Genomic DNA, 20,269 nt, shown 5'->3' on the forward strand with positions numbered 1-20,269 from the left:
ATAAATTTTTTTGAATGTTTTTGAAAGCATATGTTATGTACATTTTAGATCCGATTGATGCCACTCTGTCAACCTTGAGCAATTTGAGAAATTCAAGATGGCGTCCAATATGGCGGACTTTCCAGTTAATGACCTACATCTCAGTAACCAATGGTCGAAAGCAGACATTTTTTTAGTCTTTATTCTCATTAGATGGACTACGAGAAAGAATCTGTTTAGTTTTTCGCTAATATCAGTGGTTTTAACGTAATTTAAAAGATTGATTTTTAAAATTACGTTAAAACCACTGATATTAGCGAAAAACTTAACGAAATCTTTTTTGTAGTCCATCTAATGAGGATTAAGACTAAAAAAAAAATCTGTTTACGACCATTGGTTACTGAGATGTAGGTCATTAACTGGAAAGTCCGCCATATTGGACGCCATTTTGAATTTCTCAAATTACTCAAGGTTGACAGAGTGGCATCAATCGGATCTGAAATGTACATATCATAAGCTTTCAAAAACAGTCAAAACATTTTAATCGTACCTCAAATCAAGCTTTTCGATTTGGCACCCGGAGGCTGTAAAACAACCAGAATAGTTACTAAGAACGAAATAAAGTTTATTTAAGTCCTCTCTGATAGGTTAATCAGAACTAGAACTACAGTGTAAAATCAGTTCCAAACCACTGTGTATCATCCACCAGGGATCGAATTCTTGATTACAAGGTGACAACGTTACTTCTATTGGGAAGGCACCGTATGCCATTGCGCGCTGTTAGAAGTTAACGTAAGATTTACGGTATTGTAGCGTCAAAATATGTCTGCTTGTTATTTTTTTTAAAAAAACGGGACGAAACCGTTTTTATTTAAATTTGAACATTTTTCGTGCACAAATATAATACTTAGTATAATTTACAGTCCCATGAATTAATGAACTCAATCATTACAATCACATTAAGTATGCTAACTATGTAATGACCGTGTTATCTACGAGTTTCAAAGCTGTCATATTCATTTCTCCAGTTCTTTTTACAGTGTAGGTAGCCCAAATTATTATTATTATTATAAATGTATTGGCTTTATCGTGAATTCTGTTATACCTATATAATTCTCGTGAGTTTCGCGTTCGGCATCCCTGGATCGCAGAACATAGCTGCCGGACGCCTCGTGGCAGCTGCGTGTGTCAAAGGAAGCCGCCCGCAACGAGGAGATGGCTTCTAATAAGGAGAATGCGACGCCTGTGCGCGAGAACAATGCCCGAGATTTTACGATTTAATCGTCAGCATCAATACACATGTCCTGCCTCGGGCAACGCGACCCTTATAAAATAAATTGAACTGAAGCAACGCTTGGCTCCCAAGTGACGGAGCTAATGACGCGAGGCACACAAACTGCGATTTGTTCGTTACGCAATGCTATGATCCATGCGCGTTGCGCAGGCTTCTTGAAGGGAGCAGAAATTAATAATAATAATAACAAATGGACTCGTTGTAGTAGAGTCGGATTGTGTTCGTAACGTCTCAGCTGACCGCGCGAATCTAGCGAGCGAACCTACCAACATCGCAGAGCGTGAGCGAGAGGGAGGGTTTCCGCGAGGCTCTCCTCTCTGCGGCGGCTGCGAGCACTGTTGACAACTTAGCACTTTTGGAGACAGATTCGGCTATTTCGTACATTCGTTTGTCTGTGAACTGGGGCGCCCGCCCCCTGCCCCAGTATGGTGCCATCACTGGCTCCGACCACATAGACCAACTTTTGCCCCCACCCCCAGCTACTTTTTTTTAGAGCGCCGTGCCTGACGTGTAGATGACATAATATTGTTATCCGGAAATACTTTATTTTCGATTTCATAGGACCATCGGTGGATTATTGAGATGAGTGATGCCGCCAGATCTAGACGGTGAAAACTAAGAATAAATTGTCATCACTTTAAAGTTAACGGTATTAGTAGCGCCTCCCCCTTCCCCCCTTGACACCTAACATTACCCTTAGAGGAGGCACTTTATCGAGCCTTCAAAAATCTAGCTCCTTGAAAGTCAACTTTAACTCCATTTAAGGTAAAATTTAGCTCTTTTATGCGCATCAGATTTGGCAACACTGCTGCGGAAATGAGTTGTGCGCCAGAGAAATTCATTACGCTTATGGGAGTAGTACTTTCTTTGTTCTCTTGGGAATATCAAATTCCCTATTGCATAAAAACATATATACGGAAAGAGAGCAGGCTGTCTCTGGTTGGAAAGTCGAAATGTCCATTTGATTAGTTTATGTCATCGTATGATTAGAGCACTTCGAGTTCTGTCGGTCGCGGGCTTCTTGAGTCAGCTGTCAACATGGAGCGAATCAGAGTTCCTTCCTGTCTGTAAGTGTTGCCACCTATGAATCGATATTTTATCAGCGTCATCAGGCTCTTCAGTCTGAGTGGCAACAGACATGTTGCAACGGAAAATTACCATCTCAAATGCGATGAAACCTGTAAAACATCCACAGATGTTTATTCGGGGGTGGTCCCTCTGATAAAACATCAATATTCTCAAAATTCTTCGAACGGACTGTGTAAAGCATTGTAATACTTCAAAAACCGAACCTGCTCTGCAACGCAAGAAAAATGCTTCATTAAGCAATCAATGTGCCTTTGTTACTGTTAAGTTCAGCATGGCACAATATTTTCAATAATGCTGATAGAATAAAACAATATAGTTTGGTAAATGACAACCACTCCTTACCACAAGAATATAAGTATTCTTTAGATGTTTAAATATATGTGCAACCACACACGTATGTCTTTCCAGTGACTCATTGCAAGAGTTGGCTATTGTGCTTGACTCAATAAAATAAACTTATTGAACGAGGCAGATTCATAATAACAATAACAATATTATTTGCCCGTGGCTCGACATCCCTTGAAGGGCCTTGGCCTATCTCTCGGCTGCCAGTCTCCCTCCCACAATCCTACCTAGAGGTGTGGAGATAATACAAACGAAAAAAGGGTGACGTGGGGTCAGCACGTCGACTTCCCCCCCCCCCCACCCCCCACTACTCAATCGTAGCTCCACAATTTCCTCACGATGGTGGGTTACCACCAGTCCTATACACAGGCCGAGAACCCAAAGGCTGAACCCAGGCGGACTCGAACCCATGCCGTCCCTCAGCCAGAGTCCAAAGCACAGCGGCTTAGACCGCACGACCACGGAGGAGGACGAGGCAGATTCATATGAACCAAAAATAGACAAAATGATAATTTACCTCAAAATGACAAAAATGTATTTACTTGCTTAAATTTTTGAATCTTCGAAAGGTTTTTAAGGAGTTGAGAGTCCACTTTATGCATAGCAAGGCTAATCGGGACTGCATCTACGGTTTAAAGTGGAATCCGAACCACTATGTGCCTTCACCGGGTATCGAACCCGAGACCCCTTGATTACATGGCAACGACGCTACCACTGCGCCATCGAGGAGGCATCGTTTGTTAAGGAGCATTCTCAAAATTGGTCTTCACGAAATCGAGAAAAATAATGTGCGACTCAAGAAATCGTACAGTTTGTGAAGATAATTACTTTTAACACGTTGCGTGTTTTAGGCTGTAGAATAGTTATTTGGTGCGAATAATACTAGTTTCCCGGAAATATGATAATCTACATAGGCATCCCGCCATCATTATACTTATTTAGCGTGTATTGCGCTCTGATACGGGAACTTGTAAACTGTTTGCATATGTGCGGTTTACCGCCGCACAAGCGGTCATTCTTCAATCTGGTCACAAACTACTCGAGCTGGACACATTGTTTGGGCACAACGCCAACACCCAACCCTGCCTGTTGATGACCTGCGAGGGGTGGAAAGGCCGCTCCCTCAAAATTCCGAGAATCATCGAAGCGCATCGAAGTGAAATCCTATACTGAAATCCAGTATAGACGTAAGTTGAAGTTGCCTCTGCGATCCTGTAAATACTTATTCGTCATATTTTTCACAGATCGTATCTGAGTTAATAATCAACTTAAAAAACTGATTCCACTTCCTACATGGGGGAACATTCATGCTCTCTTTTGCCTCTGTCGTTTATATCAGTAGCAGTTCACATTTCGACATTTTTTAAATAAATGTCCACCTGGTGAGAAACAGCCCCTCAGAGCCTTAATATTATCAAGTATCCAAGGTGGTTGGAAAGGAAATGAAGGAGAATTCCCCCCTTCTGGTTAGTGTATCCCCTCTCCGGTTGTAAATTTTTGGCCTTTGGAAGAGGATGCGGCTGTTGCGTACTTCAAGCGGCAGGTTGGGGGGGGGGGGGGAGAGTGGAATGGAGTCAAATTCTATTCTACGCGCAGAAATCTCTAGCTACAGCTCTGATACATTGTGTTTTAGTGGAGTAATTATATTACTGAAGGACTCTTTCATTCTAAAATCGGTTTAGATATTAACTAAAAACGAGTTCAAAGCCAATAGTGTTGCCCACGAGACGAGACTTTGGCCTGTCTCGTCTCGTGGAAATGCTGTGAAATGCTGTCTCGTCTCGAAAATATTCGTTTGTCTCGGGACACATGATCTATCTCGTCTCGTCTCGAATTTTTAAAAGCCTGTCCCGTCTCGTCCCGTGGGCAACACTAAAAGCCAACATTGAAAAAACAATGGAAAAAATGAAATCTTGGTTTAACAGTAACAAATTACTATTGAACGAGCAGAAAACAAATTACCTGCTTTTTCACACTAAACAAAACAGTAAAACTAAAGATGTAGTAAAGAATAGCCCATCTTCCAGTAAAATTAGTTAGCGAAACAAAATCTTTAGGAGTAACTATAAATGAAAATCTAAATTGGTCAAACCACGTAAAAATACTTGTTAAAAAACTAAATTCCAAAATATTTGCACTCAGGATATTAAAACAAACACTTCATACAAATTCACAAACTCAGGTAGCCTATATTATGCAATGTTTCATTCACGAATAAAATATGCAATAGAATTCTGGGGTAACTCACCGGCAAGTTTAGAAGCATTTAGAAAACAAAAGCAAGGTATTAGGATTATAGCAGGAATAAAGCCTAGGGAATCGTGCAAAACGTTGTTTAAGAAATACAAAATATTAACCCTCCCTTCACTGTACATATATGAAATGGCACTATATGCGAGAAAAAAATATTGCGCTACGATGTTCAATAGATAACACCCGAAATAAACAGCTTCTAAAGCCACATCACCAGGCTAAAGTTAGTTCAGGAAGGACCTGAACAGATGGCGTTTAAAATTTTCATTAACCTTCCAACGATATAAAAGCAGAAAATATGACAAGAAATTAAAAAAAAACTATTAGTTAATAAGGAATATTATAGCGTCAGTGAATATTTAGATTGTAAATTATAGAAATTCTGTAATTATATTTTTTATCTGAACTGTACTGAACCCTCCAAATACCAATGTATGTATAATAGTTTATATGAAGTAATAAAAATTCAAATTCAAGGCACACTTTCAAAATGGCTTACGTGGGAAATTTTGATATAGGCTAGTGCAAAAAATGCCCCCCCCCCCAAAGTACTGATCTTCAATATACACTGTTTAGTTTCAATTCGAAGTTCCCGTGTTCCTGTACTAGTTACTTGCAATCATCAGTCCCTTCTAAACATTAACGCCAAAGATTCTGACACGTTATCTGTGTGAAATAGGCGACTGACAGCACAGTAAAGTAAATGCATTAATTAAATTACAAAAGGTGCATGAAAGTTGTAGTCTGAAGCTAACGATTAATGCACCAGATAGTAAATTTGCCCTAAATTGAATCTGTTTTTACAAACACAATTTTATAAGTTTTGTTAATATCATATTACTCGACTCGCAAAAATGCATTAAGTATATGGATGGACTTCGTAAGCAAATTTAAATTAGAATCAATTCTAATAGTTAGAGTAAGGTTTCTTCATTGGACTGGATAAAATAATGTTATAGATTGCATATCAAATATTAGTCATTTTCAACGTTCTGAGAGAACTTTTTGCCAGATCTCTTGGCAATGGAATAATAAGAATGATATCAAGGAGAATGGAAGAAAATGCATGAATAATATTAATCCAGTCGTATCAATGATCCAACGAAAAACACAAAAATGCATAAAAAGTTTGATTTAAATGCAAGAGAGAGAGAGAGAGAGAGAGAGAGAGAGAGCATTCTTATGATATATTTTAACGCGTCGTTTTCAGCTTGTGTGTTAAAATACATTGTAAGATAAGTTGTTTTTTTTTTCAACAAGGAAGCAAGAAACAAACGATTACACGCGCAGTTGTTGTATCAATTGATAATTTGATGTACTTACACTGAATTTGATGAATTCCCTTTTCTGTGCATGGAGTAGCAAATAAGACAGCCTTGCTCTCGGATTCGGAGTAAAATGTATCAATGGAACGGTATGGTGTGGAGGTAACATAGTATAGCCTTGTAATCAAAGGGTTCCGGTTTCGATGCAAATAGTGCTTCGAACCATACTTGAAACTGTAGGTGCAGTCTCGTTTAGCCTATCTGTTCATAAAGTGGATTTAAAACAAAACTCAAAAGAATGTATCAAAGAAATTGAAAGCAATTCATAACCAAAGCGACAGAACTTAAAATTTACCTACAAATGATCAACCGGCCATGTCAAAATATGTAGCATGCAGACGACTTCCGTGGCGGAGTGGTTAGCACGGCGCGCTACGACGGCAGCAGTCCCGGGTTCGTCGCTTCATCAATGTCATCATCACTCATCCTCATCGTCACGATTAGCCAAACGTGGCAGAAGAGCGACGCAAAAAAACAAAAATTAAATCAAATTTAAACATTTATTGGATAGTAAAAGAGGAAGTTTGATTTAGGTGAAAATTTCATTAGCGGTCTCGTCTCGTTACAGACTCCGTACTGTACCATCCGCGAACAGACTGATTCCGACTGGCAAAAGATCACCTCCGCCAGAGCGACAATCGATAATCGTCCGCGACGGAGAGACAAACGCGCATTTCAAGCTTCGACGGAGCCCGCCACGGGATAATTCGCCGAACGTAAGCAGGGCAGTAATCGCCCGGCCACACAGAAGCTCCATGGCTGTCGTCGGCGGGACGTGGGCGGGGCGAGCGGAGGCTCCACCCCCTTCCAGGCAGCCACCCGGAATACATTACGGGGATCAAGCCGCGTTTACGACATGGCCCCTCTCCGCGTCGGAACAATGGCAGGCGGTACAAAGGCTCCTGCTACGTGATACGGCTCGGCTTTCTCCGGCGCGGCCAGGTATTCGAGCGACGGGATATGTTTCCCATGAGGCTCGCTTCACAATGGAGTCGCTTTGTCTCGTGGCTTCGGGATCCGTAAACGGAGGTCATCGCTTTTTTCGGAGGCGTGAAAGTCAACAGGCAATCCCTCGTGCCCGAAAGGTGCGATTCCCGAAGGCCCAGAATACTACCTCAGCCGATGGGGCCAATTCAAACAAACAACTTTTTCCGAAATTAGCCAGGTTTATTCCGAGCCTGGCTTCTCGGATTCCACTTCTGTAAAACGGGAATTTTTGTGTAAAAATCTAAAGAAAACGCCGAAATTGAAAGGCGTCGAAATGTGGCAAATTCCTTTGCGATTCCGCTGTGCAGATGACATCTATACTCCCTTTGTCTAAACAACGAGCGGACAGTTCCATTAGTTGACTTTAACCGTTTCGAAATGCACAACCAACATATTCCCGAATATGAGACGTCAGTTCTTAGTCTAGTGTTCTTTGGAACTTTTCGAAAGCCAATTTCCCTTGTGTATTTTGTATTTTGTATTTATTTACATTTTCCTTGTGCGAGCTGTACGCTGTACGCACTACATTAATTTTACATTACACACACTTTCTCTTCCCTCAAAGTCATGTATTAATATTGTACCTTCTTTACGTTAGTATACAAATAACTCTTAGCATTTGATCAGATACAAAAGAAAAAATTAAACATAATTAGTATATTTTAACAATCGAAATATTGCACATGCAAATAAAGTTGTGTGTCCGGTTCATTCGGCCTCCTGTCTGGAGACTTACTTGAATTTGAATTTCTTTGTTGAATAATGTGAAAAACAAAACAGAACAGAACAAAACAAAACACATATACATTGCACACTGCTAGACCCACAGTACACGTATTACACGCTCGGTTCACTTTGTGCGGTTTCTTCGTTCTTATCGCTGTCCGCTAACGCCTTTCCTCGTCGCTCCCTCACTTCCCACAAATATCTCCCCACTCGTTGCACTATCTCACTTATGATTCCTCTTCTGTCTTCTACGACTTCCATTATTTCCCCCTCTGTTACGTTCTCAACCCACTTGTCTCGTAAATCACGCGTATAGGGGCAGGCAGAGAGCAGATGCTCGCCCGTCTCTCCCTCCCCGCACAAAGAGCATATAGTTTCCCCTGCTTCATTCTTAATTTTTACTTGTTTCCAACCCCCCAGTCTGAACCATGCTATCCCTCCCCTTTCTTTTTTGCCTACCAAGTTTATGTATCTTGCTTTCCCCCAATCCCTTGATTTCAAATGATCTCTTAGTGAAGTCTTCGTCTGACAGTCGGCTAGTATTTCTTGTCTGTCTATGTCCATAAGTCTCCCTCTAATTTGATTTTCAACTGATGTATCTACCCTCCCTCCTGCTTCCCAAACCCACCCCATCCCAATAGAGTTCAACATGTTTTTTATATCCCTCGCCCAGTTCCGTGTATTTTCTTCTCTTACTTGCATTATCAGACATTGACCCTTAAGTGTCGTGTTACCCTCCCTTGCTAGCTGAAGCCAATACTTTAAAGTTCTCATCCTAGCTTGTACTGTCTCATTGCTTAGACCTAATTCTTTAAGTACCCCACAATTGGCAGTACTTCTACTTACACACAACACTTTTTTGTAGTATTCTGTTTGAATGCTTGCGACTGTGCTCCCTCCTCTTGCCCCCCACAGTTCAACCCCATAGTTCAAAGTTCCTGTTATTATTGACTTGTACAAACCCTGAATCACTGAGAACGGCATTTGCGGTACTTTACTTATGGTACGTATTACCTGGTCTATTGCGAGCTTTGCTTTGCTTTTTCGTGTCTGTATATGTTGCGTCCAACTTCCAGTCATAGATAATGTTACTCCTAAGTACGTGAAACGCTTGACAGGCTCAATTACTTCCCCCCCGTAATTCCATTTTTCTTGTTTGCTGAAAGTATACCCATTTTTGAAAGCCATGATTTTAGTTTTTTTAATGTTAACTGTCATTTTGTATTTTTGGCACCCCTCGTATATGCTATTTAGTCCCCTTTGTAGCCCCTCTATTGTCTCCGACATGATGACTATATCGTCCGCATACAAGAGTACAGGTATCTCTTGCTCCCCTATAGATGGGGTTGCGCCCTGCTCCCATGATACTTCGTTCGCCACCCAATCAATGAAGAGAGAGAATAAAATTGGCGACAGTATACATCCTTGTTTTAACCCGGAATGCGAGGGTTGTAATGATGATACTCTGTGGCCATCGCATCTCACACAAAATTGTACGTTTTCATAAATAGCTTGTAGCGCCCTTATCATGCGCGCCGACATTCCTTTTTCTTGCAGTTTCCCCCACAAAATACCCCTGTGAACTTTGTCAAACGCCTTCTCGTAATCAATGAAGCACGCGTACAACTTTTTTCGTTTCTCTTTAATTCGCTCAAGTACTAATGTGTGCAATATGAATATATTATCTAGGGTACTGTGCCCTTTCCTGAATCCTGCTTGTAAAGGGGAAATTTTATCAAATATTTCTGACCACTTTTGTATTCTACGGTTTAAAATATGCGTATATATTTTGCTCCATATTGGAAGCAAAGAGATACCCCTAAAATTGCCCGCGTCGCTCCTATCCCCCTTGCCTTTATATATAGGGCAAATTATTGATGTGGCCCAGTCCTTCGGGAAATGTCCCTCTTTGAAAATCTTATCTAGTAGTCTACGGATATTTTCTAACATATTAATGTCTTCCCCAATTGCTTTAAAGAAGTCCGTTCCGATATTATCCAATCCAGCCGCTTTCCCTTTTTTCAATTTCCCGATCGCCATTCTTAGCTCATCCACTCGTATATCCTCATCAAGTATCGGTACGTAGTCCCCTAGGAAGTAACGTTCCCGTGCAATTTCTGTTCGAGATGTCTCCCCCTCCCCTCCAAGTAAAGAACGACAGTGAGATTCCCAAATATGTGGCTCAATATGCACCCAGTTGTTTTTCTGACCCCTCAATGTGCGTAGAACTCCCCATAATGCCGAAATATTCCTCTCCGAGATTGCCTTTCTAATTTCTTCGAATTTTTCAACTTGCCATTTTTCTTTTTCTTGCTCTAAAATGTTGTTATACGCTCTTCTGACCATGAGGTAGTTATTTCTGCCCTCTTCGCTATTTGTGTTTCTGTAGAGTTTCAAAGCTCGGTCCAACCTTTTCTTCATTATTTTGCATCTCTCGTTGTACCACCCCCCCTTAACATGTTTGCCCCCCTTCCCCTCTCCCTTTATCATATGACTTCCGGCCCTTTCGAGAATATGATATCCTACTCCCACTGCTTCCTGTATATTATTTCCCTCGATGGCTGTTTTAAAACGCTCTTGCAACATTTTTGTTACGTCATCGGTCATAATTATCTTGTATTGTTCCTCCCCCTCTTTAGTCCACACGTATTTGCGTAATATTTTCTCGGGCTCCAACGCGAGTTTGGGAGTGTCTACGTTACTATGAGTATCCCACTGAACGTCGATTTCAAGTGGCATATGATGCGATTGCGTTTGCGCCCGGACGTGAAAACCCTTGATTCTTTGTAACAGTTCGAGGGAGCCAATAGCATAATCAATAGTACTACTACCCCCCGCCCCCACGTATGTGAAGTGCCCCGGACAGTCTGTGAAAAATTTCCCATTTAATATTTGGAGCTTATGTAACCCGCAAAGTTCTAGGAGCTGCCTCCCTCCCGCGTTTACTATTTTATCCCTGCTTTGTCTAGGTTGTCCTAAGTACATGCCGTCATGAGTCGTTTGGTCACTATCTTGCCCCCCATAGTCGTCCCAGGATACCTCCTCTTCCCCAATTCTGGCGTTTAGGTCACCAGTCACCAAGAAATTGGCCCCAGGATGTTCTTCCGTCAGTTGTTGAATAGTTGCCCCTAAATTGTCAAAATGTTGCTCTGAATAGAACTTGGAGCTTGGGGGTTGTCTGTAAACTGCCAGCACGATTAAGTTCAGGGACCCCGCTGCAAAATGGATCCCCAGGATTCCCTCCTTATCTATACATATCTGTTTTATAAACTTTTTCCATTTTTGTTTGAAAATGATTGCCAAGCCCCCCGGGTACCGCCCTCTGCTGGCCCTTCTACGCGTGATTTTTGAGAACCCCTCCCCCCCATGACTCTGGCATGTTATTAGAGCTTCCCCACGTTTCTACGTAACACCGTATATCAAATTGCTCCACATACTCCCTAAAATTCTCGTCACAAAATCTTTTTGCTAGCCCTTCTACATTCCATACTACCACCCGTAGCCTGGGATCATCGTTCGGGTAAATTTCCTTGGGACCCTCCCCTTGAGACCCGAATAAACTGTTCCTGCACAAACTTTCCCCCTCTTTAGAGACATTGACCCTCTTACCTTCTCTGTCGGTTTGGTCACTCTCTCCTGCCGCCTGCAAGTTTCCAAAATTAGACGCCCCCTCCTCCTCTTCTTCTACGTCCGGCGATGGCCATCATATGTGCAACCCTCCGCGCCCCCTGCGGGTGGCGGGTGGGATCCTTTCTCCGTCATCCTGTCTTCGTTCCCTGAGGTGAGGGTCTCTTTGCGAGGCACTCCTTCTTTGACCCTCCTGCTGTGAGGTAAACTGTCCACTTGATGTCGATCTCCCGTCCTGGTTGCTCGGCGTTGCCACATTGCAGTCCAGCGTCGTCTCCTCTTGCCTCTTTCGTAGCTCCTCCAGAGTCCATGGCCGGCCGTTTATATATAATGTCCTGTATTTGAGTTGCACTTTGCTGCCCTCCTCGCGAGCTTGGGTCATGAATGTCTTGAGTTCCCTTCTGTGCTGGCGCGTGTCGTACGAGAAGTCCTCTGCCACGCTCACTCCCGCCTCCCGGATATCCTTCGCTCTTCGTAGCACCGACGTCCGGTCCTTGAAATGTCCGAATCTCGCGATTACGGGCCGCGGTTTGTCCTTCTCTCTTCTCCATCCCAGCCTGTGGACACGTTCGAAGACCCTGTCGTCCATGGCGATGCCCAGACTGTCATTTAGTACTTTTTTCAGGGTTTCTTCGGACTCCTCCCATGTTTCATTTTCCTTCTCCGGCACGCCATAGAACACAAGGTTCGATCGTCTGCTCTGGTTCTCCAGAGCATCCAATTTCCCCTCCATCTCGTGAACTTTGTCGAACAGCCATTCTGTTTGCCTCTGTGAAACCGCGAGTTGCTTTTCTAGTTCACTATTCCTGTCCGTCAATGCCTGCACGCTCTCCCTCAGCTTCTGAATTTCCGATTTTAGGCTTTCTTGACCCGATTGGACAAGGTTGTAAATGTCGTCCAACGACCTCTCCGGGCCCGGATTGGGTTCCACGCCTGCACACAGTAAGAGCACAAGAACCACCACGCCATACGCTAGAAAACAGTTCACTTCCTTTTGTCCCTCTTTCTGTCGGCCCTTTCGCCCGAAGCCGCATAGACCGATTCGCATCCTCCAAGTGTTGAGGTCCACCCCCATCACGAAAAACTGGCAACGTCGCACTCAGGAGCACTTTTCGAAACGTCCTTCTCCTTCCACCGCTAACACTGAAGTCCATTTCCCTTGTGCGAGTCGTAGGCAGTACACCCTACATAATCTTATTCTACACAATTCTGTGTTCTCCTACTCCCTCAAAACAAGTACGCTTTGGCATCCTTATTTATTTACTTATTTATGCTTTGCACTTCTTCAGAGGATTGAACCTCCAATTACAGAAGGCGTACAGTGTGTTTGATTAATACAATAGAAATTACATGGAAATATACAAACACATAGAAAATATTCATTCATTCACGTACAATAACATACAACATACGTAACACATGAGATATAGGCTATATCTACATACATTTAGGCAAGAGGTTTATACGTAATTCACAAGTATTGCACACTGTAAACGGTAACATTTATATTAAACAATCTATTAATATATGCTATCAGAGTTTCGTTTTCTATAGCACTGAATCTATTATTCTTTTATATCTGTCAAATGGAAGTGAGAAATCTACACATTCGTTGTTTGCAACAAGGATATTGTAACTGTGACACATTCTATTTATTGGTGAGTTTCTATATTTCTGAGTTTTTGAAATTTTAGAAGTTAGAATATTTCTATTACGCAGATTATTTTTTCTTATATTGAATTGTATTTGACCGAGAAAGGAGCTGTTGTCTAAAACACCTCAATGCATGCAGTTATAGTGTAGGCCTATACCTGCAGCGCTTGTGGTCGAACTTCGTGGCTCAAACGCTAGGGGTCTCGAGTTCGAATCCCGGCCTGGGCATGGGTGTTCTTTCTTCATCCGTTTCATCATATCATTACTCATCATTATCGTCGCGATTAGCTAAAAGTGCCATATGAATTTTCAGTTGCGGAGGGGGTGGGTTTGATTGATTTGATTTATTTTTACTTCGCTTTTTGTGCCACTTTTGGCTAATTTTAGAAGATGGGGATGAGTGATGACGTGATGAAATTGTTGAATGAACACTCACAAACATCCATGCCCAGGCCGGGGTTCGGACCCGGGACCCCTACGGAGGGGGTGGGGTATTTTTGCTACAGATATGTTGCCATGGGGACAATGGGGGTAGGTGAGGGGGTGCTTTGCATAACATTTTCTAGCTGGGGTTATGTCATCCTCCCTCATGTTCCACTTCTAGTTGAATAAACTTATGTATCCACGAAATAATTATGCCAATCCTCACACTCAGAGAACTAAATGCATCATATCGATTGATGCACCAGAATGCATCGATTGATGCACTAAAGTGTGTTTCGTAGCTGCTTCGAAGAATCAGGTTCACATTTGATGCATTTGGGTGCATTTTTGTATGTCGTGAAAGAAACACCAAAGTGCATCATTTGATTCAAGTGAGGATTTCTTTCAGTCAAGATGCACTTCAATGTATCAGTTGATGTTCCTTGATGCACCTTCCTGCATCTTTTTCGTTGATGCACTTAAAAGTTTGGTCTGAGCTACAGAGTTCGTGTAGCTCAGACGAAACGTTTAAGTGCATCGTAAAAAGAGATGCATTCTGGTGCATCAAAACGCATCAAAGTGCATCTCGACTGAAATAAATCCTCGCTTGAATCAAATTATGCACTTTGGTGTTTCTTTCACGACATACAAAAATGCACCCAAATGCATCAAATGTGAATCTCATTCTTTGAAGAAGCCATAAAACACACTTTGGTGCATCAATCGATGCATTCTGGTGCATCAAATGATATGATGCATTTAGTTCTCTGTGTGCATGTTTCTGCCGTAATTTACGAAGCAAATTGACATGTGAGAATTTACCCTTTGAATTGTTGTTTTAAGTCTACTTTATGTAATATAGGCTAATCGAAACTGGGCCTACAGTTTACAGTGGAATCAGAACCACTGTGTAATGTACAGTCACCTACAATAAAAATGGGACACCTGGATCCTGAAATACTCTCTTCCCTGCAAGGCATTATGTGTGTTGCATAACTCTACGGCGATGAGTGAATTTTTGGAACGACTGAAGAAGAGGCTGACAGAAAGCATGAATAGCGTACCCCAGTGTTTTGCGTCAATCTTATCTGTCAAACTTACCTTATCATGCAAGACTACCGATAAAAAACATTACGTGTGGACCAGGCTTTAGATCAGTTTAGGACGAAATTGGAGTCGGGTGTAGAATTTGCCTACTATTACCTTCGCATATACTGTACGTACACCTGAGTACTGAATGTTTTTTGCATTTGACAGGTGATCCACTGCAGCGGATATCTGAAGGTGAAGCAGTACGCGCTGGACGTGGCCCCATACGACGGGTGCTACCAGAACGTGGGGTTGGTGGCCGTGGGGCACTCCCTGCCCCCCAGTGCCATCACTGAGATCAAGATGCACTCCAACATGTTTATGTTTAGGGCCAGCCTCGATCTCAAGCTCATCTTCCTCGACGCCAGGTCAGTGCTCTATAAGTAGCTAAATCTAATCTACGAGGGTCGGTCAATAATTATTTGCACTTTTGCTGTAATTTCCTTCTGGGCTGGCCTTACGCTTTCAGGTCAATAGAGGGTGAATTTGTCGTTCCTTCAGCGCATATTTGGCCATTCTAACTCATTTTATTTGATGTTGTTGTTGCACGGTAAACATAGCCGGCCACTGTCTGTTTGGAAGGTCAATATATTCGTTGAAACAATGATGAACGCACCTATACGTCACAAACTGTTGCATTGTGGGATCAAGCAGCCATGATGGAGGCCAGTTCTTGTAAACGTACGGAATTCAAGTTGCGGACGGGAGATTTGAACCTTGTTTAAATGGCACATTGTGCAGTATTCTATGTTTCAAACAGAAGTTAACGTTATTTCACGATAGCTATTTCCTTGCACACGACAAACAAAATTGGTCGCGAACATTGTGGCTGTGCGAATCTTGACGTCACATGAAACTCACCTATTGATATGCTTCCGTAGAAATCGGCCAACCTAAAGAAAATTACAGCATTGACAGTTTATGTGCTTTAATATACTGGGTGGGTCAAAAGTCACAATACACCTAAATAAAAGAAGCCACTGTGGGGATAGGTGCCAGTGAGTGTTGGATATGCGTGTTGGGGGTGGGAGAAAACTTTATGATGAGGTTGATCTTGACGGCCGCCATCTTGAAGTCCGCCATCTTGGATTCAACTTCACTTTTTTAAATGGGAAGGAGGTCGTGTGACACATAATTTTAGGCTAGAATTTTGTCAGGAATTAAATGGTGTTGTCCATTTTGACGTATCTTTATTCGTGTAGGAGTTACAAAGGTTTATTTTTTCAAGTTTTGAAAAGTGGCACACTTTACATGATGTGTTCGATGTGGCCTCCTTCATGCTGGACAGTCATTTCCATTCTCTTCTGCCACTCCGTATGCACACGTAACAGGACATCTGGTGTAATAGCCGCACATGCATCAATGATCCGCTGTTCCAGGTGGCGAAGATCATTGATTTTGACCGCATACACCATGGCTTCCAGGTGGCCCCATAGGTAAAAGTCCTGGGGAGTGAGATCGGGGGATCTTGCAGGCCACTCCACTGGACCTCGACGGCCAATCCAGCGCTGTGGAAACTGTTCGTTGAGTAATCCACGTACCTGCAGACCGTAGTGAGGTGGTGCCCCGTCGTGCTGAAACCATAAGGGGAAGTCACCATCCTCCGTCGCTACGGATGGGAACACCAGCTCCTCCAACATCTCTTTGTAGCTGTCGGCATTCAAATTGTTGTGGATGAACACAGGACCAATGACCCGTGTTCCCCAGATCCCGCACCACGCCATGACTTTGGTATGTCCAACCATCTTGGATGGATCAGTCCAATGTGGGTTACTGTCTGACCAATAACGCAGGTTCTGCTTGTTAACCTCCCCGTTAACGTAAAAGTTAGCTTCGTCCGTAAAGAGCACATTCTGGGCGAACTGTGGGTTATCTGCAAGCTGTGCTGTTGCCCATTCCGCAAACTGAAGCCGGCGGTCAGGATCGTCTTCAGAAAGGTGGTGTAATAACTGCAGCTTGAATGGATGAAAATGATGTGTCTTCAAGATCCGGCGTATGGAGCATCTGCCAACACCAGTCACATGAGACATGCTACGCACACTCCTTGTGGGACTGAGGGCGAAGCTACCTAACACGGCGATGGTTGTCGCCTCATCTGTTGATGAACGTGGCCTCCCAGACCGTGGCGTATCTTTCACACTCCCTGTGGCAGTGAACCGGGACAGCAGTGATGCAACTGTGGCGTGGGAAATTGGATGTCGGTCTGGATGGCGAGCGTTGAAATCGGCTGCAATGGTGCGAGAACTTCTTTCCCCTGATATTAGGATGATCTCAACCCGTTCAGCGTCGCTTAGTTTCATGTTGTCCTGTCAACCTGCAACGAAGAGAAAACCTTTGTAACTCCTACACGAATAAAGATACGTCAAAATGGACAACACCATATAATTCCTGACAAAATTCTAGCCTAAAATTGTGTGTCACACGACCCCCTTCCCATTTAAGAAAATGAAGTTGAATCCAAGATGGCGGACTTCAAGATGGCGGCCGTCAAGATCAACCTCATCATAAAGTCCCCCCCCCCCAATATGCATATCCAACACTCACTGACACCTATCCCCACAGTGGCTTCTTTTATTTAGGTGTATTGCAACTTTTGACCCACCCTGTATATCTGGAGTGAACATATTTGTGTCAGTTGATACATTTTGGGAACTCTTACTTTCATTTTCATTCTATATTCCTCAATTACTTATGTACCCAATATGGCCTAGTAATATATTTTGCTCTTTTACATAAAAAAATGCTACAGAAATTGTAAAGCAAGTACCAGAATGTTATTTTTATAGGTAAATACAAGTAAGTGTATTGATACACTCAGGTTTTATTTACATAACGGCATAATGAGATTACAGAAAGAAATAACATCGTTTACAAACCAATAAACAAGGAAGCGACGTGTAATAACTTGTCATCAGAAGACTTGACAGTCTGGGCAAATGCGCTACAGGGGGGTTAGAGAGGCTGAAGACCCCCCAATACTGGTATCAGCCCCCCTAGATTTTTGAAATTCGGTACATGCATTTCGATCGAAAACTTAGAAAGTAGAAGTTTACATTTTCCATTATAGAACTTCCATTGGGGCAAGTACAATGTTCAAATACATTTTCTAGCTCGTTAGATCGCCTTATTTATGATGTGTTGTAAAATTAAATAGAGGACAAGAGCTACAGATATGCCTGGATAACAGTGGCCACTAATCATTTATTTGATACTAAGTAATTGGCCAATCGAGTAACCAAACTTGTTACGAAATCTGGTGCCTGTCTGGTAGGTGAACGTATTCAGTGACTGTGAGATTGTTCTTTGATTGTTGGCATATGCAGTTTCTGAATAGGTCTAGCAGGTGCGACAAATGAATTTTACATGAATAAGTAGGACGACGTTCAAAATCTAAAAAAGCGTTCGTTATGTTTCTTTTCTGCTTGCTAGTTCCTCATTGGACTACCGACAATTGCACGAGTGTTAGCAATGTTTTCTCATTGGTTTCATCGTTATATCTTTTCTTATCATTGCAAATATTCGAGAGGAACAAATACGATGAAAAAGAATCAAAGAGTTCACAAACTACCCGATTCTTAAATGCTAACATAAAAATTGGGCTCCCAGCCCCGATAGTCTAGCCGCAAACCTGATATCAAGGGGTCCTGGCTCCCATCCCCGGTCGAGGTATAACATCTCATTAAGTGGTTCGGTTGGGATATCACTAGAAACTGTAGATCTCGTCTATACTGTAGCTCTCTGTGCATATTGTGGAGCCTAATACAAATCTTATCAACTAATCATTGCTACGGTGCGAAAATCAGCATGCTTGGGCAATTTATTGCTCGCAGTCCTAGTCCTACATGTTAATTAATTATCATTTGTGAGGCTAGAAAATAATTTCTGCAGTACCGTCATAGTGGTATCCGTGCAAGAGAAACAATCTTTGATCCAATTCTGTTCAGTATTTATTCATAATATATTCTGAAATAAAATTATAATCTTCAGCAGTTATTTTTCACTATTTAAAATGCTCAGTGCCAGGGTTGAAACTTTATTAATTGATTTTATGTCAATATATTTGTCTCCTAATGAGAGGTGAATTTGTAATGAAAATAGGTTTGTTCCTTGAGAGTGGCATCTCCTATGTTGACGGTATTTCTCGTATCCTCCCCATTTTTAGCCCTAAGGTCTGAATTTCAGTCGTTGAACAAGAAAACGTAAGAAATTTCATCATGACAGCAGAGAAAATAATAACATTAAGATTTACACATTTTCTAGTCAAGGGTGTTGTTGTTTATTCCATGCCTACTTTATTAAGTTAGTACCACTTTTCTGAAGCAGAAAAAGCTACAATCTTTTGCCGCTCCCTTTTCGTTGTGATTTGGACAAGTTAGAGTTATGGCACACTATGAGGTAGAAAGAAACTAAAAATAAAGACCCTTCAGCACCTCCTTGCAATGGTTGAAACATTAAAAACTGCCTTTTACGAACTTTACAAGCTTTGTGTTATTGAAATGTACATAGCCCCATCAACGGCTGTTTGCAGCAAATCAGGTGTTATCTTCGTAATCGAATTTGTAACGAGAGGTTGAGTGGTCTATCTATTCTCTCTTTGAAAAAGAGCTTGCAAAATCTTTGGATTTAAACAAAGTTGTAGAAGCTCATGAAAATATACGTATCTTATCGTATTTCTTGATATGGTTCATTTTCACATTTTAGCAAAGGAAAAGTACTCAAACTCTTTACATAGAAATAGTGTTATGTTTATATTTATACGTTTATCCGTAGCTTTTATAACGTATTTTGTACTGTTTATATGAATAGTAATTAGTAAGTTTGTGATATTATTCCACTCAAAAATGGCTTTGGAAGAGACAACAATAGAATTATTGCATTTTACTTGACATGAAAGATCCGTGCCTAAAAGTACTTTTGAGTGTGATGGAACAAAATGCACTGTCATTGGTAAAAATATACCGTAGAAAAGTTTTACGTAAATACGTTAGCCCCCCCCTTCCCTAGAATTTGACTCCGAAATCTTTAGCCCCCCCCCCCCCCCCACTTATTTCAGGCTGGCGCCGTCACTGGGCAAATGAAAGGCTATTCATCATACTTAGTGACTAGCAGACAAACTCTACGTGAACATAAAAGTAACAAATGTCAAATTTGCACACGTCTTTTACGATATATTTCTATGGAGGCCATATTGAGTCTACCTTACATAGTGTTTGTTTTCCCTTCGTGTTAAACAGAACTTTAGATTAAAGTCTAAACTATATACATTGTTGTAATGTACAAATTATAAACTACCATAATAAGGACTAGAGAGATATATATAGTACACCTATCGTAAGATGTAGTAAGTAATAACTTGCATATGCAATATTGGATCACGTAGAACACAATCGCAAGGTCCAGCTATTTCGCTTCCATTTGTTGAGTTAACCTTGTGACTATTTGGAAACAGCAAATAGGCCATATTGGGTTCAGGCACCTT

General features: G+C 41.8%; 1 protein-coding gene across 3 annotated transcripts in view; it reads left to right on the forward strand.

Moving 5' to 3' along the window:
• sim (bHLH transcription factor single-minded) overlaps positions 1-20,269 on the forward strand; it is a 201,617-nt gene that overhangs the window by 159,669 nt on the left and 21,679 nt on the right. For all 3 annotated transcript variants that reach the window (XM_083123718.1, XM_083123717.1, XM_083123719.1), the window contains exon 7: positions 14,959-15,158. In XM_083123718.1, the coding sequence (XP_082979844.1) occupies positions 14,959-15,158 (200 nt within the window). The remainder of the gene's footprint in view (positions 1-14,958; positions 15,159-20,269) is intronic.

This window comes from Lepisma saccharinum, chromosome 6 (genome assembly GCF_977018435.1).
Source record: "Lepisma saccharinum chromosome 6, izLepSacc3.1, whole genome shotgun sequence".
NCBI classification, from domain to species: Eukaryota; Metazoa; Arthropoda; class Insecta; order Zygentoma; family Lepismatidae; genus Lepisma; species Lepisma saccharinum.